The sequence below is a fragment of the Amblyomma mixtum genome, chromosome 5 (genome assembly GCF_055824585.1).
Source record: "Amblyomma mixtum isolate Tamu chromosome 5, ASM5582458v1, whole genome shotgun sequence".
In the NCBI taxonomy this organism is placed as follows: domain Eukaryota; kingdom Metazoa; phylum Arthropoda; class Arachnida; order Ixodida; family Ixodidae; genus Amblyomma; species Amblyomma mixtum.
In genome coordinates, this window is record NC_143016.1 from 6,723,317 (window position 1) to 6,749,383 (window position 26,067).

Below are 26,067 nucleotides of genomic sequence, written 5' to 3' on the forward strand. Positions count from 1 at the left end.
AAAACGTGATAAAGGCATTCGTGATTTCAGACATATCAGGCACTCAAAGAAACTTGACAGAATATAGAACAGTATTGTTCACTTTTAATACTTTTCGTGAATTTTCTTCGGCATTATCCTTTACTTCAGAAATGAACCCTGCTCCCTCTATTTTACTCAAGTTTTTCCCTTTTTTGGAAGACGAAATCTTTGGGTTCTACTTTTGGCTGTCCAGTTTGAGGAAAGAGACCACCCACATTGTGTACATATAAGGGCTACTTCAGCAAAAATGAAAGCAAAATACTCAATGCTTCCCCCATCGGACGGCTAAAGCCCCACCTCGATGGACACTTCCGAGGCGTACGGGCGGAGCGCCTACGCGCACGGGCGTACGCTGGAGCCTGTCTGCGCATGCGCGAGGCGCTACGCGCGAGCAGGCGCGAGCGGGGCGCAGATATCTGTGCATGTCAGATATCGGCGCCTGCGCACGGGCGCTAGCGCGCGCGTCCGAAGCGGGGTCCGGTTGACAACAATAGGAGGACCGCGGGGCTCTCGAGGACTCTTTTCTTCATAGCTTCGTGTTCCCCGAACTTTTCTTCGCGGTTTAATTCGTCCTTTCAGCGCCCCTCAACCATGTTTTGTTCACGGCTTGACATTCTTTCAGTCGGCACGGGAGGAGGAGCGAGCCAGCACCAGGAGCATGGAGGTGAATGCCACTTTTCGACGCCCGTCGCGGCGCGTGCTGGGCGCGCAGGCGCTTCGCGTGTACGCCTGGGAAGTCTCCATCGAGGTGGGGCTTTATATCACGGAAGGTAGACCCAAAGAGCGGAACAGTTGCCCCAGCGTGCCTCCCTCTACAGAGGGAAAGACGAGCAACACGCAAACAAGCGCGCTCCCCGAAGCGAACTCCACAACGAGAGCAGCGTAACTTCGCTCTCTCGAAGGCAGGCAGTGCTCGGCTCCGCACGCGCGCTCAAATTTGACCACAATATGGCTGCCCGCCGGAGTGGAAAGACACTGGGCGCCGGGAGAGAACCAACGCGCGCGACCGCCACTACTACTACCGGCTGACGATCAGGCAATTAATTATCATAGCAGAAAGAATCTCCGCGCGCGCCGATTGGGCGCGCACCCGCGCCAATCGGCGCGCGCAGGGCGGAGCGTCATCGTCAATCTCACCCCCACTCCATTTCCTCCCCCCCCCCCCCCCCCTTCCCTCGTCCGACAGCGCGCGGCAGCCTGCGAGCCACGCGGTGCATGCTGGTACTAGTCTGCAGGCACGCGTCGCGCGCGGCTCACGGGTTGTTCGTAGTCTGCCTTCGATGCAGTTGGGCGACTCTCACCGGCACCATTCCCTCCTCGGCGAGCTTTCCGCAGCGCACGCCGGCGACCCATGTGATCCGCTACCCTTGGATTGAGAAGAAGCGCGCGCGTCGGTGTGTGCGCACCGTTTGTTGGTGACCGGCTTGGACTGGGCCACCGTGTGACGGCTACGCTTGTGTTTTTGTACACCGCGACGGGGCACCTCGACTTCGGCTCTGTGTGCTGCTGTTGACAACGCTCGCCTGCACTTGGCACTTGTGTGTGTTGGCGTCACAGTGGGTTGTGAATCGGCGGAACGGTGCGTCAACCAGCGCTTCGCCTGTGTCGCTGGTAATTCTTCCCGACCTGCGACCCCCCCAGCTGCCAAAATTCGTGTCAAAAACCGCATCCCGCTTCCAGCCTTCCGGATGGAACACGAATCGGACGACATGGACGGCAGCATGGTAAGTGCACCCGGAGTGTTCGGTGCAAGTCTGCGAGCGATTAGTGCTACATGCGTCTGTAGTGAACGCGCCGTCAGATTTCTCGGGCGAATCCAAGACGTACTGTGTACACACTTCGGCAGCCGTTCGGTCTGTACCGTGTTTATTAGACAGTTTTAGCGTAGCTGGTCGGCCGTACGGTAAATGCGGTGGCATGTTGCCGTGTCTACCGTTGCCTGGCTTGCCCAGCCACATTTGTCGTGCGGTAGCAGTTGCAGTAGTTACCGTACGGTGGGGCTAAAGCTCTGTTCACATGCTTTTCCCCCTTTTTGTTTTTTTATTCCTCCTTTGGTCCCAGGCGCCCAGCCTAGTGGTCCGTGCCCATTACAAACGGTACGGCTTCGTGTCTGTCAACACTTAACGACATGCCGCCATAGACGACTTTCGAAGTGCCGTCAAGGCTGCTGCTCGCCTGACTCCAACCCTGACTTCATCCTCGTGCTGTGCGCAGTTTAATTAGTGATGGGAAGGCATACTCCGACAGTTCAACGTTCTTTTCTGCAGCGTGTAAAGGGAGCGACATGCTTTGTCATTTTTATCAGGCTGTCTGGCGTTCGTTTTGATACGCGGTCGATTAGCCGCTCGCATTGAATTGGAACGAACACTCGTCGACGCGTTCCGGCTGTTTTGGTTCCGCGTCTCTGGAAGGTTCGCGAGCGATTTGTTCGTGTCGTGACGCGGCGGTGGCATCCGCAACAGGTTTGACTTTATTTCGATCGTCGTACGATCAGCTTTGTTTGTTCGGCGTAATTCAGTCGCGTGTTCAGTAGCACGTTACTTGTCATCCGCGGGCGTGCTGGGGTGGTACGATAATTTCGAGATTACTTTGAAACAAACGTCGGAGACCCTGTTGGCTTTGTGGGGGTTTTCCGCTCTTATCAAACCTAGCTGTTTGTACCCGGCAATGGCGTCTATCGGGGAATTTTGCACACTGGTAGGGCTCATTCACATTGTCCGCTTTAAAATTATTAATTAAGCATTAAAGCTTTTTTGTTCCCTAAACAAAAAAGATAATCACGAGACGAAATTCTAAGCTTACGAATTTTCCTGTTTTTGGCTTGTTTGATATAGTCAAACATTAAAAAGCTGGATTTGCTCACTATTGTGATTGGTCAGCGCAGTAATGCAGGACGCAGCGGACAGTGGCCCATTTTTACCAACGACTGTTTTATGAAGTTGTAACCTACTTTAATGGTTTAAGCACCGCACGTTGTGTAGACGAAAACACCATGTGTCATGGCGCTGCTTGGCGAAAGCTGCCTTTGCGTCATAGAAGTTCGTCATCATAAATCACTTGACCGCGCTCTTCAACGCCTCTTCGAATGGCGCAGGGACCTCGCGATGTTCAGGATGACTACGTTGAGTTAGTTGTAAGCGACTATTTGGATTAGCCTGGCGATTATTGTGCCGACAATCGCTTCACCGTGGCGATACTTAGATGGTAATTAAATAGGGATTTTTAGACTCAGATATACGCCACCGTGCCCAGTCATCAAATGGTTTTGCCTGAGCTGCGCAGGTCATGACAACGCTTGTGAAAAGATTGGAACGGCTGATGATAAGCTTGGTTTTTCGGTTAAATTTCTGAGAGCTTGTTTTATGTACGGCTAGGAGATGTGCGTTTGAAATTGTGGCTTACCTTGTTTTCGACGAGGGAGAACTGGGCCTTAGCTGAAAGTAATTCTTGGGAAGTTGCACGAGGAACACTGTCGCCGTGGCATGGTGCGACTCAGCGATTCTGACTTCGTCGTTATGACCCGCCATGAACGTGTTTATTATAATTTTCAGCTTGTTGTTTTTCCTTCTCTTTTTCCTCAATACTTGAGACAATGGCTGTAAGTTCTCCTCTAGTAGTGCGAATGGTGTTTACATCAGCTTTGGCTTGATGTGCTTCACGCGGCTAGCGGTTAGCTAGCTCGCCTAGATAGATGCCAAGCTGCTTGTCTAATCATCACTAGTGCGCGCAGCGCCACTGCGTCATCAGTGGCAGTTTGTCACACTACACTGGGAAAACTTTTTTAACCGCTGAGATGCACCGAGAGCGTGACAACAGCGCCTTGTCTTGCAAAACGGTGTGCGGTCGCCAGGGTCGCTATCGTGATGCGATCAGCTGAGCGCGCCGCGAAGGGACACTATCGGTCAAACTGGGGGCGATACAGTGGAGTGGCTTCTAGTGCGGAGTTTTCATTCCGGTATATCGTCGTCGTTGCTTTCTTTTTTTTTTACTTATCGCGGCACCTGCAGCACGCTATTCTTGAGAGCTTTGTTATTTTCCAGGGTGCGTTTTTACATGCAGCGCTTTTGGTCGATCAGAGAAAAGGCAGTACGAACGCAACGCTTTGGAACACACACGCAGAAGCTCGGATCGCAGTCGGGCGAAAGCGACACGGGCTGCCAACCGCGGCGTGGAGATGTGTGCGAACTTCTGCCAACTCTAGTGCGAAACTGTCTGGAGCGTTATCTAGTGAGGAAAAGGAAGAAGCGCGTTATCCTCCTTGCCGAGTTACGCTTAGTTGATAATTGTGCTTGCTCGGAACAAAAGAAAAAAAAGCATTTTACTTCATTCTTTCGCGTATTTCCGCCTTTCACTTTCAGCGGGTGATCCGTAGCAAGAAGTCAGAAAATTATTCAAACGTTTGCAGTATAGATGACAACAATCGGTTAAAGAGTTCCAGAAGTTCCAGTTTCCTGGTAAATAAAAATAAATCAATAACGAGGACGCACCGCCGATTTATTACGCTGCGTCTAGTCGCTAAAGTACCGTCGTTCAACGAATGCGTTAGCGAATGAAGCCGGCACAAGGCACTTCGATAATTCCCAGTGAAACTGCTAAAGTTCTACTGGTGGATGCCGCCGCGGTGGCTCAGCGGTTATGGTGCTCGGCTGCTGACCCAAAAGACGCGGGTTCGATCCCGGCCGCGGCGGCTAGAATTTCTTTGGAGGAGAAATTCTAGAGGCCCGTGTACTGTGCGATATCAGTGCACGTTAAAGAACCCCAGGTGGTCGAAATTTCCGGAGCCCTTCACTACGGCGTCTCTCATAGCCTCTAAGTCGCTTTGGGACGTTAAACCCCATAAACCAAACCAAATCTACTGGTGGATGTGTAATAAAAAAATGAGCCACTTGGCGTTAATTTCAGGCTTTATTACTTGCGTTCAAACTCTGCCGTTTTCGTTCTGAAGCGTTGCGGGGAAAAAAAAATTGGCTGTGGTTTAGCTCTGGTTAAACCTGGAAGATTGCGAAAGCAACATCTGCGCGTAGCCATGTATTGTTGCGTAATATCCATTGTCCACAGTCTCGCCGTTTCGCGCGCTCTTGCACGACCATACTGCGCATACGCGAGGAGCAAGTGACGTCAGTGCCTCACTGCGCGCGCTCGCCTTCCCTTCCGTAAAGGGACAGTGAGGAGAGCTCTATTAATATTTTTTTTTTATAGTAAAATCCGATAGTGCGGCATTTCATGGCTTTGTTGCCACTTGGCCGGCAGCGAAAGATGCATTTATTTCTAAGAAATTTGGATTCGAAGTTAAAATTTCAAGTTTTTCCCGCCGCTGCTTCAAACTTGGGACTCTCTAATGACGACACAGGACTAAGTGACGTGAAACATGACGTGCACATGGCGTAGCGTAGATAGCGTAGACTCCGTGATTTCTGACGACTAGCGGTGCGGTCTAGCATCAGTCGAAATAAAAGCTACCGCCGGCCGCTCGTTGAAGGCATCTATGGACCAGATTTTTGAGCCTCTCCTGGGCGCGGCCATTTTGCACCGACTGGCGCGCCGCGGTGCGGGCGTTTCGTTGGGGACTGCGGGGCTGCGGCAGTTCCGGGGCCGCGCCTGCATATAGCCGCGCTTCGGGCGCTAAAAAAAACATTGTCGAGCATACTTCCGCTGCGTGGCTGTGTTGCAGGAAGTATTTACGTTATCAAAGCGATAACATTGACGCGTTTTAATGACATTTAGTTTGACATTCAAGTTAATTGTGCCGGCGCTTAGAACGCGCTCGTGCTTAATCGAATTCCGTCTTGGTGCTCCACCGCAAAGAAACTTTTTATTCAATATCAAGAATTAGGTGTGCGGCTAGTATGCAGTTCCAATTCCCATGCACTCTTATTCCTTCCTGCCGGCCATAAAGCCCCCCCCCCCCCCCTTCCACAAACGGCTTTCTTGTCGCCGCGCCAGTTTATCAACAAATTACCGCAGTGAGCTCAACTGAGTCGCAGCGCCAACAGAAAACAAATTTTGTCATGGTTTATGCAACCTAGTGCATAAAAACGTACTTCCGCTTAATTTATAAAAGCTTGAATAGATATGAGCAGCTAATCCAGCTTTCACTAATTCTGAGGTCCGAAGTCGCGTTATTTTATTCAGGAGCTCTCGCCGCGTGTGAGAGCGTTGCGTAGGCGTTTGGCTAAGTGTGGAAAATGTAATGAAATCGCGCATATTTTCCTATGAATAATGTAGATACCGCACCGCTGCGGTGGCTCAGTGGTTACGGCTCTCTGCTCTGGCCCAAAAGACGCGGGTTCGATCCCGGCCGCGGCGGCCGAATTTCGAAGGAGGCGAAATTCTAGAGGCCCGTGTACTGTGCGATGTCAGTGCACGTTAAAGAACCCCAGGTGGTCGAAATTTCCGGAGCCCTTCACTACGGCGTCCCTCATAGCCTGAGTCGCTTTGGGACGTAAAACCTTAATAAACCAAACCAAGCTAAGGTAGATACCAACAGCAGAAAGATACTATAGATAAACCTTTCCCCAGATACCTCTAACATGCGTGCGGAAAAAGCAGCTGAAATCGGTGGCGGTCGTGCTTACAATCCTCTGCATGAAATGTGTTTAATGGGAACAAGAGCAAGCTCAGCGCAAGGGTGCCGAACACGTACATGGTGATCGAAAACACGCGCTCCGTCGGGACAACCTTCAGTCTGCAGCTCGCCTATCCAGTTACTACTCCACTGAGTCAAATCAATAGATCTACATTCTGATGCATAAAATTATCATAGATGATATCGCACGTAAAAGGCGACGACAAACGACACGACAGCGCAGAAATCTGCTTAGAAGTGCCGGTTTCCAGTCCGTACACTACTTGGTCGACTACACTCGGATGTCACGTTAACGAGTAACTGCGCACAAGATAACCGCAGCACTGTCCGGAAGAGGGCAAATGTGAGTAGTGACGCACAGCACACACCCTCATACGTTAGCTGATGGAGCACAAAACGGCAGAAGAGAACACGTAAACATGCGTTCTATGCGCGGCGCCGGCGCGACCCGCAGTCCCTCGGGCCGCGCGCGCCGACAGATGGCGACTGGCGTCGAGAGTAGGCGCGCGTCCGCAGCCTGCGTGCGAGGGTAAAAAAATCTGGTCTATACCGAAACTCATCTGGCCGCCTGTGGCGCCGCTAAGTATTGATTTTCTTCGCTTACAACATTCAGGTTGTCTTTTGTCTGTCTTGTGAGATAAAAGCACACTATTGGTTTCAAAACAAAACTTACTTCAGTATTCAACCGCGCAACCTTCGTTTGTCAGTCTCAGTGATTCGTGGCTTCTCGTGTCCTAGTGTTGCTAGAACGATTGGCTCTAGCAACACTGTCTTGTCCTATGACGTCATCACGTTTGTACTTGCGAATTTGGCCTGTGGCGGCGATACCTGTATTTTGGTTCTTGCTCTTTTCTACGTTACAAAAGCTTTGTTGTCAGTATGAGTGGCGTTTTTGTAATCAGGAGCGGGCAATTTATCGATACAAGCGAACTTCAATTTCTCCTCAGTGTCCCTTTAAAATGATCGGAGTGTAAAACGTTGACAACGCCAATGAATACAATGAACGCCGATGGCCTATGGCTTCAGCGCCGCGTTTCTGGCACAACCTTGCAATGCCTGCAGCTGACATCTCTCTCTCTCATCACCCCACATGCCTATAATAGCACGATTCAGGCGTCCACTGACCCAGTGAGCCATTAGGCGCAGTGATCAACGCCAATGAAAACAACGAACGCCGACGGCCTATGGCTTCAGCGCCGCGTTTCTGTCACAACGTTGTCGATGCCAACGCATGCAGCGCACACCTGTCACTACCGCCGCTTAGCTTGAAGCATGGCTGAGGTGTCCACCGTTCCAAGAGGGCAGTTATGCGCTTTCCCCCTGGTTCAGGTGTCCACCGAGATGTGGGCACCTCGCCCTAACCTCACGCTACGTATATCCTGGCATAGCAGAGCTAAGTCACTGCCAATTTTATATACACCACAAACCACGCAGATGGCGATGCGCAATCGCTACTGCGCATCAGAGAGGGAGAGAGAGAGAGAGACTGTCGTCGAGGCGATGGAGAGCGCGCGGCGGTGGAGAGCAAGCTGACGTCACGCGTCGCCATAGCAACAGAGGCTGACGTCACACGGCGCAGCGGCGGCTCCTCGAGGAGCAGGGGGGTCCACGAACCACGCGACGAGCGGTTAGAACTGGCGTAGTATTGCTTTCGCAATAAAAATGCAGTATATAGTATCGCCGTGAAGACTACGGGTTAACATGCAACACATTGCAGGTAAGACCTAGCACATTTTAATGCGGCCAATAGGTGGCGGTAATGGTACTCCGATATCATCATCATCGGCCAGGTCTTCTGGCCGTCGCCGCCTTCGCCCGCTTATTTTTTAGGACCTCGGCAGTGCACTTGGTCTCCCTGGCTGATTTCGCGTCTCGAGGAGCCGCGGCTTTTAGTGTTTTACATGTCAGTAGGGCCCGTCGTTTTCCGGCTGAAACTTATTTTGCCCGATTCTTGCGCCCCGAAAACATTTCTTCGCAATCGGGTTAAACCGGATTACTATTCGAAATTCTTCCAACAAGAAAAAGTACACTGAAGACACCGTACGAAAATTAGTAGATATGTATTGCTTATTCTGGACCGATGTTTGAGGGCAACCGGTGATCTCGAGCCTCTTTTAACGTTTGTTATCAGTGACTTCGCTTAGCCTGAAGGTAAGCTCCAAAAGGGCGTTTTCAAAGGTAGAGGCAAACGCTGGACCTGACCGTATGCCTTATTGGTATCGTGGCATCAAGAGCCGTCCCCACTGAAAATCTCCTTCTGTACGGCACTTGCGCGTTAAAATGGAAGCTGTGTTGTTGACTGAAAGTTTTCGCGGTGTGCAAGACAGGCAGGGCTTGCAGCGCACTGCGTAGGACATTGGTCAGATGTTGGGGACGTACTGGACAGAATTATTGTAATAGTTGAGGAGAAAAAAAAAAGTCACATGCTGAACAGATTTTCAGTGCAACCCGACATTTCCGTGTTGTTTACAAAATAAACGGCAGAAAACGGGGACATCTCACGTCCCGCTCTAGTAAGCCCTTTGGTTGAAAAAAAAAAGAGAAGACCCGGAAACAAAAAAGCGAAATTATAGAACTTTTTGCTGAATAACGAGATTCATACCCGATTTCGACCTCAATATCTCTCCTCTCCCATTTTTTCTCCCCGAATCTCGGAGAAGATAACGCCCGAAAATCGAAGGGCCTTATCGTATTGTCCCGTTCAGTCGTTTATCAGAGAAGTTTGGTTCCGGATTCAGCGTTGGCTTCATCGTGCCTTACGGAGCATGTTCGTCTTAGTTGTGGAGAATGGCAACTAAACGCATTAATGCTTAATACAGGGACATGCAGCAGCATGGAACCGTGCTCGACTTGGGTATGTGAAAAGAAAAAAAAAGCAACAAGCGCATTGCTCTTGTGACTTGCTTTGTGCCCCTATGGCCTGGCCATGTAAGTGAAAGTAGTGTGTTTGTTATTACAGTCGAACACAACTCAAGAGCAAAGCGGCTTTTCCCCGGTCAAAAGAACCCCCTTCCAGCCAATGGCGTCGGGCGATTCTGATGACCCTGCTAGAGTGACAATGCAGATGAGAGGGGATAGTCCCCTCCCTCCATTGCCGCGCCGCTCCCTGTATTGTCACTCTAGCAGGGTCATGAGAATCGCCCGACGCCATTGGCTGGAAGGCGATCCTTTGACTGGGTTCTGTTCTTGAGTTGTATCTGACTATAACATGGAATGTCGAAAATCACCACCATTGCGTCTATGCCACTTCGCTTTAACGCGCGGCTGTTCCAAACTCGGCGGACACGCACGTTCCCCTAAATGTAAACCACCGTGTACCTTAACCTTCTCCGTCAGCTCTGCTCCTCGTAAGAGGAGCCCGTCGAGTGTAAGATGTATAGCGTCCCCTGGTGATGCTCGCCTATCGCCGGGACCCCTAGCGTGCGTTCCCCTCGCATTCGGCTGCGCCCTTATTAGCGTGCAAATTCTCCTCTAATCACCGATACTACTAAGGCAGCGAAGTCTTTCGCTCTTATGCACTCAGCAAAGTATTCCATATTTTTTTAATCCTGCGTTATTTTAATGCACTATGAGCGATTGTATTGTTCTTTCCACCGAATCCTCCCATCGTTGTGTCATCGCTATCGTATTGTTTCCTGCAGTTCGAGTCTCCGCCAAGAGCGCTGACGCAAATCCGCTCGCGCTGCAGGCCATCCGCGGCTTTATGCGCTGTGGGCCTTCGTGGTGTGAATGGACGTCAGCTGTCGATTGCTTGACAGGGTGGGGGAATAGCTGGAAACAGAAGCGGACAAGTGTGCCATCGCATTTGAAATAGTTTCGAGGCTGCTGCGACAAACTGAACCGCACTTTGTGCAGCGTTCACACGCATTTCAGCACAGTGATCTGCACTCAGCATTTTGCTGCATGCCTTTTCCCGAGAAGGCCGACGCTGTGCGTTCTCTGGTGGGCGGGCAGCTGTCCGCCTGTTCCTATTCCATGTTTCTTATGCATTTCTGCATGCCGTGAAACTAGCTGTAATCGGATACAACTCAAGAACGAAGTGGCAAATGCCCCTCAGAGGCGCCCCACCAGCCAATGGCTTCGACTGATCCTCCCCCTTGTCTTATCCCCTTGGACCTGCTATAGTCAGATACAAGTGCGATAACGTAAGGCGCATCCTGTGGATGGTTGCCATGGTAATCACCGGGATGGTAGTTGCCCTGGAATGGGGAGGAGAGTTACCGTGGGAGGAGCGTTTGGCGAGGGCAGAGGAATTTCCAACCCTAGGACGGGTGCCTTGGAAGGAGGGTGTGGCGAGAGGGGAGCAATCGCGAACCTTGATCTGGTTACCACAGTAACCATCCGGAGAGTGGTTACTGTGGAAGGAGGAGGAGAGGAGTATGGCGAGAGTGGAAGAATATTGCATTGTCCATCTGCGGCGGCTGCTGAGAAACCGGCCGCCCGAGGAGTGTGTCACCGATGGCGCCGCGCTCCTTGGAGAGCGGCGGCGTACTGGAGTGGAGAGCTGGTCGAAAAACGAGTATGTATGGAAAACTATATATACAAAAACAAGCGCTCTAGAACTGTGCAGATGTAAGCCGCTCTCGTATTCTGTACCTCAGCATATCGTGAAATATAGATACCTGCTGTCACTGAATCTCGAGTTAGCCGCCGCGGTGGCTCAGTGGCTATGGTGCTCGGCTGCTGGCCCGAAAGACGCGGGTTCGATCCCGGCCGCGGCGGTTGAATTTCTTTGGAGGAGAAATTCGAGGCCCATGTACTGTGCGGTGTCAGTGCACGTTAAAGAACCCCAGGTGGTCGAAATTTCCGGAGCCCTCCACTACGGCGTCTCTCATAGCCTCAGTCGCTTTGGGACGTTAAACCCCATAAACCAAACCAAACCAATCTCGAGTTACACAGAGGTATGAATTTTTAGTTAGTCACTCCTGCATGCACGCAGCCAGTGACGCTTGCCTCATGCACGTCTGTTTTCACTGAAAAGCAAAGAAAAAAAAAACAAGCTGTGAGTGCTGCCTTGTCTGCTGTCCAATCTAATCTAGATTCACGCAGAAACCATGTAATGCAAAGGCGGCCATGTACTGAAGCGTCGGTGCATTGCCCCAGTAACGGTATTCTGGGTGTAACTTCCCTAATGTGCACATGGTCACTGAGAGACGCCGTAGTGGAGGGTTGTGGATTAATTTAGTCAACCTGGGGTCAGGCACATATCCGGGGCGGGGTATCAAGATCATCTTCCCCTCCTGTTTTCTTGGCAGTGCTCAGCCGGCTGCCGACACCCCGCCCCTTTGTCGTCTACAAGAAATTACCGTGGGTCCCTTCCGAAAAAAATTCCTCAATACGTGCTTGCCTGGGGTCCTTTAAATTGGCATTGAAGATAACTCCATCCAGTTATAGTTTTCATTAACGATTGATTCTTTGGATCTTTCTGGGTGCACCAACGTTTGCCTGACAGCAAAAACAAGAAAAAACGATTTATGGCTGAGAAAGCTGAAATTTCAAAGAATTTCACTATTCAAACTGGTGACGTCCACACAGAGGACTGGTTGTCGCCGCTTTGAAGTAAATATTGGTGTAGCATAGCACCTGGGATCCGCGCCCTCAAAAATTAGCTGTCAGCGCATGCAACTTACTTCAGAAATGCCCCTGTGATGGCGACATTTTGTATTTTTTTTTTTGCATTTTCAGCTTATGAACGCCCGTTTTCGGTGAGAGTGGCTTTTTGCCGTTAGGCTCCCGTAGACTATCCGTACTTGCTAACTTCAATTTGTCCTCAGCGGGACATTAACATGTCCAGCCGTCGCCTAGCACACAAGCTTAACTGCGGCCGCCGCGGCCGGGATTCGACTTGGGCCCAGAAACCGAACGTAGTTGCCATTAAGCTATCGCTGTGGTCTGCGTCGCCCTGTTAACGTTTACCTTCTGAAACACCAGTGCGAGAATGAAATGTCGTCGGTGCAGCGTGTGAGTTTTCTAACGGCAACTGATTGTCATCGGCTGGCAAAGGCTGTGTTAGAGTTTACTGTCGTAAGCATCGTAGAGTTTGTGTTCGACTGTTGCATGCATTCACTCATTCTTAGAAGCAATTCTCGTCCACTAGTTAAGCATAGAATGCTTTGTAGAGGCCACTGGTGACCTCTGCCCATGTTGTCAGTTATGTCCAAATAAGTCCACTCCGTCGGGAATGTTTGCTTGCGCGTACTTCGGTTTGCGTAAGTCGAGGCGACCGCCGCCGGTGCGCCTTCCGCGGCCTGCCCCGCGCAGTCGGCTGCAGTGTTCCGTTTTCGCTGCCGACGAGGCCGCGTTGTTTGCGACGAAAGGGCCGTTGATATCGGACGAAGAGGGCGTTTGACATTGGGCCCTTTGCTACCCTCTCCAGCTTTTCTTTGTTTTTCCGCTTCCTACACACGCACGCGCGCTATCTGTGACGGCGCGTCTCGGGGACCAAAGAGTTGACGGAGTGTTTTTCTGTCGCCGCCGAGGCTGTCCAGCGGTCGCCCCCAGTCCTTTCCGCTGCATCCCGCTGGTGCGATGAGCGCCTCCTCGCGGTCGTCTACGTAACCGCTCGCTGTGCACGGCGCATCCCTGACCAGCGCCTCGTAAATACAGTCGATCCTCGCTATAACGAAGCGGCTTATAACGAAACATTGGATATAACGAAGTAATGATGATTTCCCTTCAAAGCTCGATCAACACGGGATATAACGAAGTTATCACCGGGCTCCTTCAACTTCGTTATAACGAGGTCCAACTGTATTATACTATGCTATGCTCGACCAAAGGTTGTCATTTTCTCAGTGGGTCAATTCAACACGGAGAGGGAGGGGGGTGCAGGCGTTTGTTGTATCTGCGATGAAGTTTGCTCATGTTGCTTTATTTTTGCACCGGGTACATCACCGTTTACAGCGGCTGAGATGCAGTGCTTGTGTGCCTCGCTGACGCACTGACCGTTTGATAAGGATCGGCAGAAGTTGCTGTCATTAAGAATGACTGTTTCGCCTGTAATCAGAACACAAGACCAAACCTTCAGTTCAATGACAGGGCGATACAAAAGAAAACTGCAGCCGAACTGTGTCATATATCATCTAGCCGATCGGTTTCTAGTAAATGTGCTATAAAAGTAAAATGCATAACGTTAACATAAAAGTACACATGACAGTTTGCATAGAAGTTTATGTAAATAAAGAATGCATAAGTAAATATACATAACGATCAAGCAATCAGATGGCGGTTGGGTTCATCATTCAGACAGTACGAATGAGTTCGGTATTATACTTTTCAGCACCCTTTTCAGTTTATCCACGCAGGGGTAAGATCGCCCACTAAAACTGGGCTTCTAAAAGTGGCGAAGTTATACCGGCAGCCCCATCATGCTTCGACACCTTATATTCAGAACTCTTACAGCCCAACGGATATTCCAGTTTAACTTCTAGCTGGGCGGTAACGAGCTCGACGCTTTCGCTCGTCCGTGAAAAAATTTTCCGAAGCAGAAAAAAACCATCTTTATGGGGAGCTTATGTGACCCAGCGGGCAACATAGTGCGGGAAGTTTGGCTGTTCCGATAAGGTCAAGTTGGGACTCGGTACTTCCACTAAAATGGCGGGAAGGTGGACAACCCTAGCGCTACCCCATGTCAACACCACAGTTGTCTACTCACGTGAGCCTTTTCAAGCCAAGAGCCACACAGGGAAGGGGAATGGGTTTGTCTGCTTCTGTGGCGAAAGTGAATTGAAGGGGTTAGCCAGGTGTCAACGTGCTGACTTCCGAAGCATTTTGTCTTACTGAGAGCAGAGCCAGTTTTTTTTTTCTGTCAGAAGCGAATCCGCTGTTGATAAGAAGCTCGAAAATCACAGCTGTCTAAAATCTTTCCGGCAGGACGAGGTTGCATACGAGATGGCAAGCCAGTCTAACGCTGTTCACCGGTCTGAACCTGTGGAATGCCCTCAGTCATTCGAACGCACTCAGGAGGAAGAGTGGAAGACTCGAAAGATTTGAAGAAAGGGCGCCTTATCGCATGTCCCTGTGAACAATGAATCATTTCCACGGAGCCCTCTGCATGTCGCGACGTTGTTTATCGCTAAAGAGTTCACGAGATTTGTCACCAAAGAGCTCATGAGATGTGCCCTCATGGACGACATTTCCCACATGCGGCAGCAGTATCAACAAAGAATGGGTTCGCGGCAAGCCGCACACGACTCTTACCTGCATGTCTCGTAACTTGTGCAACGAAATCGTCAATCAAATATCTTGCACGGGGCTTCGATCAGTGCGAGGCCTGCAACAAATGAATCACTTCCGCATAGTGTACGCAGGAACCGTCACTATAAGCAGCACATTTTTGATTCCTCCCGTATCCTGTTGGCTTATTGCGTAATACGTCCGCATACTTTATAGTTACGCACGGGGAGAGCGACGATGGACAACAGTAGTGAAGAGATAGCCAAAACAGCTGGGGGATGACCTTTGGAAAGATCGGTGCTAGCTAAAGATAAAAAAAAAATAGTCGGTCAGTGGTGACGTACCCGATTCCAGTGTCCTTTTGAGCCAGACAGCAACGAAGCCCCCGTAGAGCGTTCTGTAACTCTCAAAAGCGTTTGCGCTGTCGAGGCAAAGCCGAGGCGCTGGACGGCGCCGCATGTGGGTAGCCGAACGCGCTGGAGAGCTCGGCGCTACGACCGATCCTCTGCCTCAGGTCCGTTTCCGTTGGTTCTCCCATTTCATCGGGCGAGTCAGCTCCCCTGTAATCTTCGCCTGATTTTTGTCTGGTCTTTTTCCCGACCGCACTTTCGCATCGTTCCAGGTTTTCAGTGGTCAACTGGATTTGCACTTGTGGACCCGACAGAAGGTTCGTTTGCCACCGCTGCGCTGATCCCGGTGGCCCAGTGCGCGAGAGGGCGCTCCCGATGGCCGACCTTTTCCGCAGAGCGCACGAGAAGATTCCGTGGCCGCGTTAGGATCTCGTCCCTAATCTCTGCGTGGTCAGCGTCTCGTGCCGCCGCGAGGGGATACGGCTGCTTGTGCGGCGGCCATACTGCGCGGCCTGACCGACCGCTCGTCGCCTGGGGGCTTCCCGCCCCCTGCATTCCTCCAGTTCCGTGCAGCAGGACGGCTGGCGCCGAGCAGGCGCGAGGCAGAATCCACGGGGCGCCTTTGCTCGGCGAAGCAGTATTACGGAGAAATCTGTTGCGTGACAGCTGCTTTGCAAACACGCGTTCGGTTACGAATAGTTTGCAAACCGATTGATCTCTTAACTGGCAGCTAAACTGGCTGGCATACAGTGGGGGGTTTGATCAAGTTCTAGTCGAGGATGTTGTCGCGCGGAGGAATCGGCAGTTGTTTCTACTTCCGCTGCTCGGAACTTGGGAGCCGTAGTGAAACTTCGTAAGCTTCCCGCGGACATCGTGCAAGCCCCGAGTAGCTGGAGATCCGGATAGGCGACGAGCTTTTGCTGAGCGGGGGGAGTTGTGGCTCGCGGCAGCCGGCCAACGAGCCGGTCCGCGAAGGCTGTGCTCGTGCTGGTTGGCGCACTGTCGTGGTACGTGAGCCCGTGGGATGTAATTCGTGCGACATTTTCATCGTTTTCGAAGATGCGTAGCGAATTTTCCTCGACAGTGTGGTGGCTTTTAGATCCTTGAAATCTTCGAGTACGTAACCGGGTTGTGCAAGTCAGCTCATTTTTTGCCAGGACATGTACTTGGGGCGGTGATCAATAAAAGGAAAAGGCCACGACCTCTCCTGTTTCGAGCTGCATTTGCGCATCAGCTGGAAATATTGGCGTTGTTTTGTTTTCGGTATGATACGGCTAACTTTCTAATTAACACCGTTAACAAAAAGCGCTCGGACATGTTCAGCTGTAGGGCGAAAATACACTTCCAGTACTGAAGGGCAACCTCGTTGCTGATCAGTGGTCTTTATTTATCTTTATTTTCGGTCGCTCCCGCACTGCAGCAGTGGGGTTGCTTTTAGATATCGTCGTGTCGGAGAATTCGCAAGCAACTCTATCGAGGACACGCAAGCAGTGCTTTAACGAACCGAAGAATAAAAAAAAAAAAGCACGTGATCTACTGAATGTTTTTGCCTGGGCTTGTTGGAGCTGTCGAGCAAGTCAGGCGTGCACTAGTCGATAAGTGGTGTCCCAAGTGAACGCAAACGTTAGGATGGTAGCATTCTGGCGTTAGCTTCGTACGGATTCCATCGGTTCCAGATCCGCGTGAAAATCGCCCGGTGCTAACGATGGAAGGAACCGCGCGGTCGCCCTTTCCCTACTAGCAGTTCGTTCGAATCCCCGACGCGCCTTTGTGTCGGCCGGCCACCGGCGTGCTGCCTGGAAGCCGCGCGCATTTCGCGGAAGGACACCGGTCGCGCCTTCTTTCGATTTCCACCGCCGCGCTCGCTTTCTTCTCTCGGCGCGCCCCCTCCCCCAATTTTCCTCCTTGCCCGTTTCGCCTTCGCACGTAACCGCGCTTTTTCTCTGACGCGATGCGTACACCTCGCTGTGTGTTCTCGCGCCGTCGAGGCAGACACGAACGCGGACCGAAGGAAGGGCTTGCCCCCGCTCGCGTACACGGGGGGCGCCGTCGTGGCAATAATAGCAATCGTAGTAGTGAGTCGGGCCCCTGATGTAATGCGAAAGCGGGCCGCGCGCGGGCGTGATTCATTCCTGTGGCAGGTCCGGTCGGGGCCGTTATCAAGGTCTTTCTCGCCACGGCGCCTCGATCCAGTCGCGCTTCCTCTCTCTCCCGCGTGTATTTATAATGGCCGGGCGGACAATGTAATGGCCTCTTGGCGACCGCGTACGTATGTACCTTTCGCACGCAGCTCTCGCGCTCTTCGAGTCTTTCCTTCTGCCATTTTTTTTATTTGCTACTTGATCGAACTGCAACACAGTTTCTTATCCGACTAATGATATTGCGTTCCTTGGCAAGGCGAGGTTTCTTCCAATGCCTTGCACTTCTTTTTTTTTTCTCCCCCTCCTTGTCGCTGGATTGATGTTGCGGCGCACCCCGAATGCGAATTTACTTTTCTCATCGCGTGAGTGCATCAATTCTTCCGATCGCTTTGCGTATCGCTCTCATGCATAATTCATAACACAACCATCGGTCTCGTTTTTTTTTTTGTTTTCTTTTTCTGATTGTTCTCGTCCTGCCTGGCTGATCTCTACAGATTGTCAACGTTGTAGCGTATTGGCTTGAAATGCACGAAGGGTAGTTTCTTGCATTTATGCCGCGTTGAACAATTTGTACGTCCTTGGCGTGCCGATGTTGAGCGCCCAGTGCTTGTTTACATCTCCCACCACGTACACATTTACAGCTGGCGAACCGTGCAAGAGACGCGAGGAATTTGCCTTTATGCGACCAGGTCCCGCCTCAGCCTTTCTGTATGGATTGCTGCCCGTATATGTATATATATTTTGCCCTCGCTTTCCCTCGAGCCGCCGTGCGTCACGGTTCCCACCGGATGACCTTGTTTCGATTTCAAGGCCGCACCCGTATCGCTCTCAAAGCGGCGGCGCGTTTGATCGATTTCAAGATCGTCGGGCGAGGGTGTGAAGGGGGGAGCTGGCTGATCTGATCCGGAAGCGAGTCTCCAGCCCGGCCGGGGCAAGCTTTCAACGGGCGCCTGCCGCCGTGGTAGTGCTTTGTGTGGCCACTTTCAATCGCCGCGGAAATTGAGTAAGGCCAGGCCTATTACGTGACGCAGCTACCGTGCATGCATGCATGTGCGTGCGTCTAGGCATCGCCACTGTATAGGTTTCGCGCTCCGTCCTTTCCTCGGCGGCGGACGTCTCTTTCTCGACTCTGTGGGTGCGGACACCTCGATATAAATCGGTTGCGTGCGACCCATTCTGCTCGTTTCACCCGCGCAGGTGTAACTAACTGTCTACAAGGGTAGCAGTGTATGGAGCGAAACGGGAGCTGCGGCCAATGTGAGCAAGCAAACTAATATTTAGCCGTGTATTCGCACCCATTTGTGACCTTGGCTATAGCGGTGCGCGTGTACCGTTTCTGGGGCTCTCAGTGAGCTGGCGAATGGACAGCGTGCGAAATTCTGTAGGTGAGCTTTTCGGTGAGGATGTTTTTCATCCGAAAGCTCTCGTTCACGGACCGCATTGGGGCATTATTTTTTCGATAAGAATGGGGGAGATACCTCAAAATTCTACTCAATCTGGGGCATCCCCTCACCAGCACTGGTGCCTCACAATTCGCGCTCTCCCCTTTTGCAGCGGTGTGAACACGAGGAGCAATCCAATACAGGCACAGATGAGAGAAGGCACCATTGCATCCTGCCAACAACTACCCTTTATGGTTTAACAGCAATTCAGTACTGGTAAGGGAAGGCACTGTTACGTTAATTAGGGCTACGATTTGGGCAATTTGGTACTACTTCATGGTTTAACTGCTCGAATAAACCGCGAAATACCGCTCTTTACATGCTCAGGTTGACCAAGATTAAGGTCCGAAGTTCAGGTTCACCGAGTTTCCCACCTCCACTTTTCCCCATCTCTTCTTTTTCACAGAGGAATACAATACAGGGCGACATACACCTTCCACTTGGCGCTAGGACCACGTGCGTACCTGCGTGGCATAAGGGGTGCTACTCTGTGACTAATTATTGTCTCGCAGTCTGTCGCGTCGTTGTCTCAGAGAGCGCCATTCGTGGACGAACACGTGGGCAGCGAACTCGTACGCCATTCCGCAGAGTGCCCTACGGAAGCGCGGACAAGGAGGTTCTGCGCATGCGCAGAACGCTACTGGAGAAAGACCCATTCGGCGAAAAGCAGCATCTGCAGCACGCTTCCGTGGGCGTATTTCGTTGCAAAGATGCAGTCTTCTCGACTACACAGCTCGTGCTAGAAGGGAATGGAAGGGAATTCGAGTTTAGCTTTGGTCTTGAGTGCAGGAGAAGGCGACTTAACAAAGGCTATAGTAGTAACGCGTTTTTCTGTGTTTATTTATAGTTTACCTACTCGTATTTATTTGTGAGCGTTCATCCGGGTTCACTGGTCGATAGCAACGTCCGCTTAGACACTTGTACTTACGAGGCGGCCAAAGTGGGCGCCACCAAAGAAGGCTCGCGCTGCCTTGCCTGGCAAATTCCGGCGATCCTTCCCGGCAGAGTGAGTTGATCGGGACGGTTCCGTGTCGTATTTGTTCGTTCGCGTGGGCGGAGTGCAGAGGCGGCGGCTGCCGGGCGCTCTTTACGGCTTCCCCGCGAGGTCCGCCTCCCATGCAGTGTCGGGAGATAAAAGAGCACGAAGGACGGATCCGAATCTGCATGAAAGGAGTCACCAGGTCCACTGGTCGTGGCACGTACCAGGGTCCGCGAGCAACCAGTCTTTGCTTTCTTTCGAGGTCGCGGCCTCAGCTCCCAAACCGCCACTGCCGGTCTGGCATGAGACGAATACGTGTAGAGTATGGGATTAACTGGAACCTTAGGAGCTCGCCTTGTCATTCTAAGGCGTCTCTATAGTCCACGTCCATCTCACGGCGTTAAGTCGCTGGAGCTGTGCCGTCTTTGCGCGAAGGTCGCCCGTCTGAGATACTGGTATGACGCCACCACACTGCAAGCAGAAAAGAGTGAAAAGGGAGTAACCTGTCCCCTAGCGCACTCTTTTATAAAAGGGTGTGCGCTAGAGTACAGGTTACTCCCTTTTTACCCCCATATAGGCGCATTCGTGCTTGGAGTGATGCACACCTCCAGGACTGCAGCAAAGTGTCATGTACGCTTGTTTGTGACGTTAGGATTAGTATCACGACCGATTCGTGCCTTTCAACGGATTAATGCATAATGTTTGCGCCCAAACCTAAGCACGATGTAAAGCTACACCAGGATCTGCATACTGATTACTTCATAGTCCAAGTGTTTAATCTGCCAGTGTGTGCGTCTAACGGCGTCAGTTTTCAGACATGAGGAAACTTGCGCATAAAATGGTCCACTGCTGATGCCGCTACGCGACTTGTGACGATCAGATGCAGTTTATTACCTTAATGCTCCCCCGTAGGGCGCTTTATATAGGGGGTGGAATTTTACGCATAAAGCAAAATATATCGTGATAAGTAATGTTGAGCAAAAGCTCTCTAACAAGCTGCAAAAATGTAAATGGGCTTGTGACTGCAGCGATGCAGCGGTGAAGGTCGTTTCAGTCTCCGGCGGTACAGAGAAACAAAAAAAAAAAAAAGAAGCAGTGAAAGTAGTGGTCCAAGCACGCGGGTATGCAACTTGAAGCGGATGGCTAGTGGGGTATGATGTGCGGGCCGCTGCTGTGATGTATGGCGCTTCATTGAGGGTAGAAACCCTGATACTGGGCCAGGCTGGCAGTACGGCGTCGACTATATGGAGCGATGATAAGCCGGATTCCGACGTCAAAGATGGAACGCTGACCTCGCACGAGTGAAGGGAGTGAATTAATCTGCAGTCGGATACAACTCAATAAGGAAAGGGCAAATGTCCCTCAAAAGAGGCCCTCCGGCTGGTGGTGTCAACCGATTTTCATGACATCAAGGTTAATCCTTGTTTAATTCCCTGGAACACTAACTTGGCAGGGGATTAACTTACTGTGACTTGGGATTAACGTATTAACCGCAAAGCGATGAAAATCGGTTGATGCCATAGGCTGGGGGTCCTCTTTTTGAGGAACGCGTGCTGCTTCGTTCCTTAATTGTATTATCTCAACTAAGCCTTGTCGCTTCCTCCTACAGAGACCAACAATAGCCATGGCTCATGCCTCTTATGACTACGCAAAGAGCGGTCAGCGGAAGATGAATTTTCTCACCTGGAACATGTGCGCAGGTACTGGTGTTGTTCCTAAAACCCGGCATGCAATCCCATCTAGGCATATTCACGCGGTGGGTATCATTATTTAGTAGCGCCCAGTGAAAAAGAGGATACCTACAAATTTGCTATTCCGAAGCAACATTTCGTTGACATTATGGCTGGCTGAGCTTTACAAGACCCTAACCAGGCACGTAGCCAAAATTGTTTTTCAGGTGGGGCCCAAGACAGTTGCCCAAGGCAATGTTTTTGTATTGGGGTGGGCTTGGGGGCACATACGCAACGAGAAACGTTTAGACGGGATGAGGGTGGTTGCTCTGTCCACCCCCCATCCCCCTGAATACGTGCCTGGCCCCAACACCAGAGAGATGAGACGGGAGCGCGCTCTTCACCTTCCTGTTCTATGGGCTATTGTTTTTAATTACTATTCCCGCTAATTCGACGAAGGGCCGTTTCATGGACGGGGCTGCGCCCCTTTATGAACCGATGAGTGCTCGGGTTGTCATGATCAGCCTGCTCGCCATTCAGCTCGTCGAGCAGGAAATGATGCGTTTAACCGTGAGGGAGAACGAAAGGGACCCCGTCCTTGACCAGATAGACGGCGGAACGTGTACAGTGCGCAAACCGTCGATGTCCGCCATCTGTTTGCCCGGCGCACATTGTTTGGTGTAGCTCCACTTTCCTGGGCGCGTCTTGGCATCCACGCGGTCTGCAACCGAGAGCAGCAGCAGTGGGGGGCAAGCATTGGAGGCCGCCGCGTTTCGCTCGAGGAAGCGGCTGATTTCCGGCGGGGCCCCCTCATCTTCATATAAGGCGATTCTCCTCCCACCCGCTCCTCTCGGCGCGCATCGAGAGGGAAAGTGCTCGCTGGGAGGGATGCGCCGGTGCGAGATAACGGCGGTGCGAATGGCGTGACTCACCGGCTAGATGACCCACTTCATCGCGCGCCGACGGCGTTAAAAGTGGGCCCCTTCTCGCGTTGTTGACGGCGTCGCGCCCACCGCGTAGTATACCTTGCTCGCCGATGAGTTGGGCCTTCGAGGCGAGCGGCGGTCGTGTTTTTGCGCGCAGCTGCGGGGCGATTTCGTGCCTATCCGTTGGCAATACCTGTTTCGATGTGCCCCCGGGATGACAAGCGGAGATCGCGGAAGACCAGGGGCCGCGAGGTTTCTGGTTAGGTTACCGTTATAGAGAACAGGTTGGACATGTGTTATATACGTATATATATATTTCTGTATACATATATATTTTCTGTATAGCGTACATTGCCTCCCTGCCCCAACCACCATTAACCATATCCTTTCTTTCCCTCTCAGTTTCGTTTTTCTCACGCTAGCCGCAGCTCAGGTTCTTCAGGTTTCGGTGGCAGATGCCGCTGCTAGCAGCATCTTTTCTTTCCTTTGTTATTTTGTTAATAAAAGGCCACTAATAATTACGAGGGCATGAAAAAAAAAGGCTTTGAACAAATGAAAGGCGCAGTAACTGTCTCGCTTAAGGATAAGGTGGTAATGAAAGAGGTGCCGTAGGGCGGCTTTTGCGTTTCGCCTCCAACGAAACACGGCCGCCCGCGGTAGGGTTCGAACCCGGGTGCTCCGGCTCGGTAGCCGAGGGGATGCGGATAGTGGGACACAGCGTACGATATGCTATCAGTGGCTGAAAATTCGGGCGTATCTCAAGACTGGCGCCTTGATCGTGATCGACTGACTTCCAAGGTCAGTTGGGAGCTTGCTCAAACGTAGTTTTGGGACTAAGGTTTTGCAGAACAACTTTATAAAAGTGTTCAAAACGCGCATTAACCGGAGAGCACCTACAGCGGTAGTGAACAGTGCTGCTCGTCTGGCTGAGCAACATTCATGATTCTGTCTCACGTCGTAAGCAAGTGCGCTCGTCGCGGAGTCCAGCCATTGCTATCGCCCTTGGACAACGCTCTTCACCATCAAAGCGTAAACAGGGCCTGCATTTTCCTATTCGATAGCGTTTATTGCTCGCAGCTGTCCTTAGGCCTCAGGGCAAAGCGACTAGTTCACTGTTGTCGCCGGCTAGATGACGTGTGCCGGGCAAGGCTCCGCCCCTGAACAGAAAAAAATGCGAACAGAAGAAGGCAAAGCAAACAGCCGCGTGTTGTCCTTTGATATCTGACGACATGAGGGCTTTATTTCACCACAGAGCAACACTATAGCGTCGCGAATCGCGACGTAGCCTTGGTCGCCGATAAGATAGTCCGTCGGAGCTCGTGCTGACTCCGCGGATATCACTCGAATGCAGACGAGGACTATAATCGGGGAGGAAAGTGTTTACATCGGCGCCAAGATGTCCTATTTACGGGGCAGTGGGTGAAAGAGAAAACTGCCCGGCAACTGCGGCCCAGTTCCGGGATGTCACTGATTTGCAGCGTGAGGCTATGAATCTCAATAATAGCACTAACGGACAGGGGATGTGGACAAATTATGGTACGGTTGCCTTTGTTCCTTGTCCGTCTGCTGGTGGTGTAACTATTCAAGACAGTGCAAGAACACCTCTCTCGACGACCTCTTCATAGACTGTTCGTTGTGCATCAGCAACGCATCAAAGACGGAACGGAGACGTACACAACTGCTGATGTCATGTTAACTCAGTTTATTGAAGAAACAGTACACATGGACTATACATACAGTGGAGAACAAAACAAAAGAACAGACGCAACCAGAACGATTACGTCAAAGGCACGTGCAAAGTGAGATACCCCACTTCCTTGTCAGACAAGGTCATTGCTGATGCATGTATTAGGTATGAACCCAGAGAGATGTATATCATTACATATCCGCAGTTTCAGCATCCTGCAATCGATAGAAGTTGGTCACGGAAAATCTTTAATGATCACCGCTTGCATTTACAATATTTGCAGAAATATAGTTTTTCGTTGCGTGGGTTGCGGGGGGGGGGGGGGGGGTGAAATAAGGAAAGTTGGAGAGAGAGTGCAGGCTCTCTATAAGGCTGAGGATCCCACTCTCCACGGCACGGCACGGGGACTAATACCTGTCTTCTATCTTTTCCTGCCTAACCTTCAAAGAGGCAATTATTTGTAGGAGTGAAAGTCGCAGCCTCACAACCCTACCAAGGCTCGGGATTCAGAGAACTACGTCACTCCCTCCACCGGCTTTCTTCCCCACACCTCACCCACCACTAGCCTATTTTAAGCGCAAACGAATACTTTAAACGTTGAAATGCGGATGCAAAATGCGTTGCCACCCCCCCTGAATTCCGCAGCCATCTCAGTGCAAGACAGCCAACTGCATCGCGCCCTTTGAGGGCTTGCACCCGTATGGCAGGAATCGCGAGAAACTACGTCAACTATTTTTCGGAAGTATTTGAGGAGTTCTGAGGGCAAGGAGGAAAAATCGACACGGGAGCTGGCGTGTTGAAAGGATCGGCGCGACCCCCGCACCCCCCGCGACGTCTTTCGCGCTGCACGTGGACATTTCGCGCAGTCTTTGTTTGGGCAGACCTGTGAAACATGGATCCTGTGGCGAGCTGTTGGGTGCCATTTCTCACGTGTCTTCGCAAAACCATGGGGCAAGTTTTTACAGGCCTACGCATGAGACGTAGATGTCGCCGTACGCCGGAGGCGCTGTGTTAGTTTGAAATTTTAGCGTTGTTAATAGGCATCACATCAATCACTAATGACAGCACTTACTCCATTGTTATTTTTTGTTGTTGTTTCGCATGTTTCCATCCTGCATTCGCTGCTGCGCGTCATTAGCGTGCACAGTGCTTGACGTTTTTGCGCGATCATCAGTGTTTGTCACACGGAGGACCGCCTCCGATAGGTCTATAGATGTTAAAAACAATGCATCACTGTTTCCAAGAACGCTTTATTCTTGATGTCTTTCCATAAGGAAACGGCTGCCCTTCGATAAGGCGGGGGTCACTGATTGACGCACGCGCCTTTTTTCTGAAGAAAGTTAAAGTGGTAAATATTCGGAATCTTTCAGTTGTGTTTTTCTTTCTTTTTTTTTTTTTTAAAGTGCGGCGCGAGCCAGAATGAATGTGGTTTTTACTGGGGGATAACAGTTTATCGCATCGCCTTATGCTTGTCAGATTGCAGAAGTGCGGTATATACAGCGACGCGCGATATTCGTTTACACTGCTCGACGACGAGGGGGTTTGCTCGCGAAACACTTTGAACAAGTCGCGAGAAAGTTAATCGAATTTGGGCCCGTTTCCGTAACTCGCCGGAAAATTAACGCCTTAAATCAACTCCTCGCTAGCGAGTCGAAGATATCGCTCCGCCGTCGACTCGGGCGCGTAACCTCGTTGCACTTGATCTTGTTTTTGGACCGTCGCAGGCCTTGGGTAAACACTCTTCCGAGACTTTCTTCGCGGCATTGAATAGCTCGCTCTGGTCGCGTTCGCTGCCAAAGAAAAGTTCGCACCGCGTCGTATTGAAATAAGCGCGTAATGAGGCTGCTTTCCTCGGATCCGCGCCTCGAAATTGGATTAAAACACGCGAGCTGCTCGCTGAGGAAGCAAGCGATGCACATTGGGCGCCTCGGCTACCGGCTTTTGAGATGCGTTCTCCCGTTCGCTTGCTGTCGTTGATTTCGCATCTGGAGTAATACGCGCAAAAATATTTGCGTCTCGAGAGGTTCCCAGAAGGCGGCAGGTTAGGGAAAGTTGAAAAGTGGGGAAACGCGAATTGCACGGCGCCGTCG

At 51.3% G+C, this 26,067-nt stretch overlaps 1 protein-coding gene across 5 annotated transcripts in view; it reads left to right on the forward strand.

The window, feature by feature from the left end:
* The first annotated feature begins 1,248 nt into the window (after positions 1-1,248).
* LOC149341230 (AT-rich interactive domain-containing protein 3C-like) overlaps positions 1,249-26,067 on the forward strand; it is a 264,429-nt gene continuing 239,610 nt past the window's right edge. For all 5 annotated transcript variants that reach the window (XM_089543176.1, XM_089543178.1, XM_089543177.1 and 2 more), the window contains exon 1: positions 1,249-1,745. In XM_089543176.1, coding sequence (XP_089399302.1) covers positions 1,710-1,745 — 36 coding nt within the window. In that variant the 5' untranslated portion in view covers positions 1,249-1,709. The remainder of the gene's footprint in view (positions 1,746-26,067) is intronic.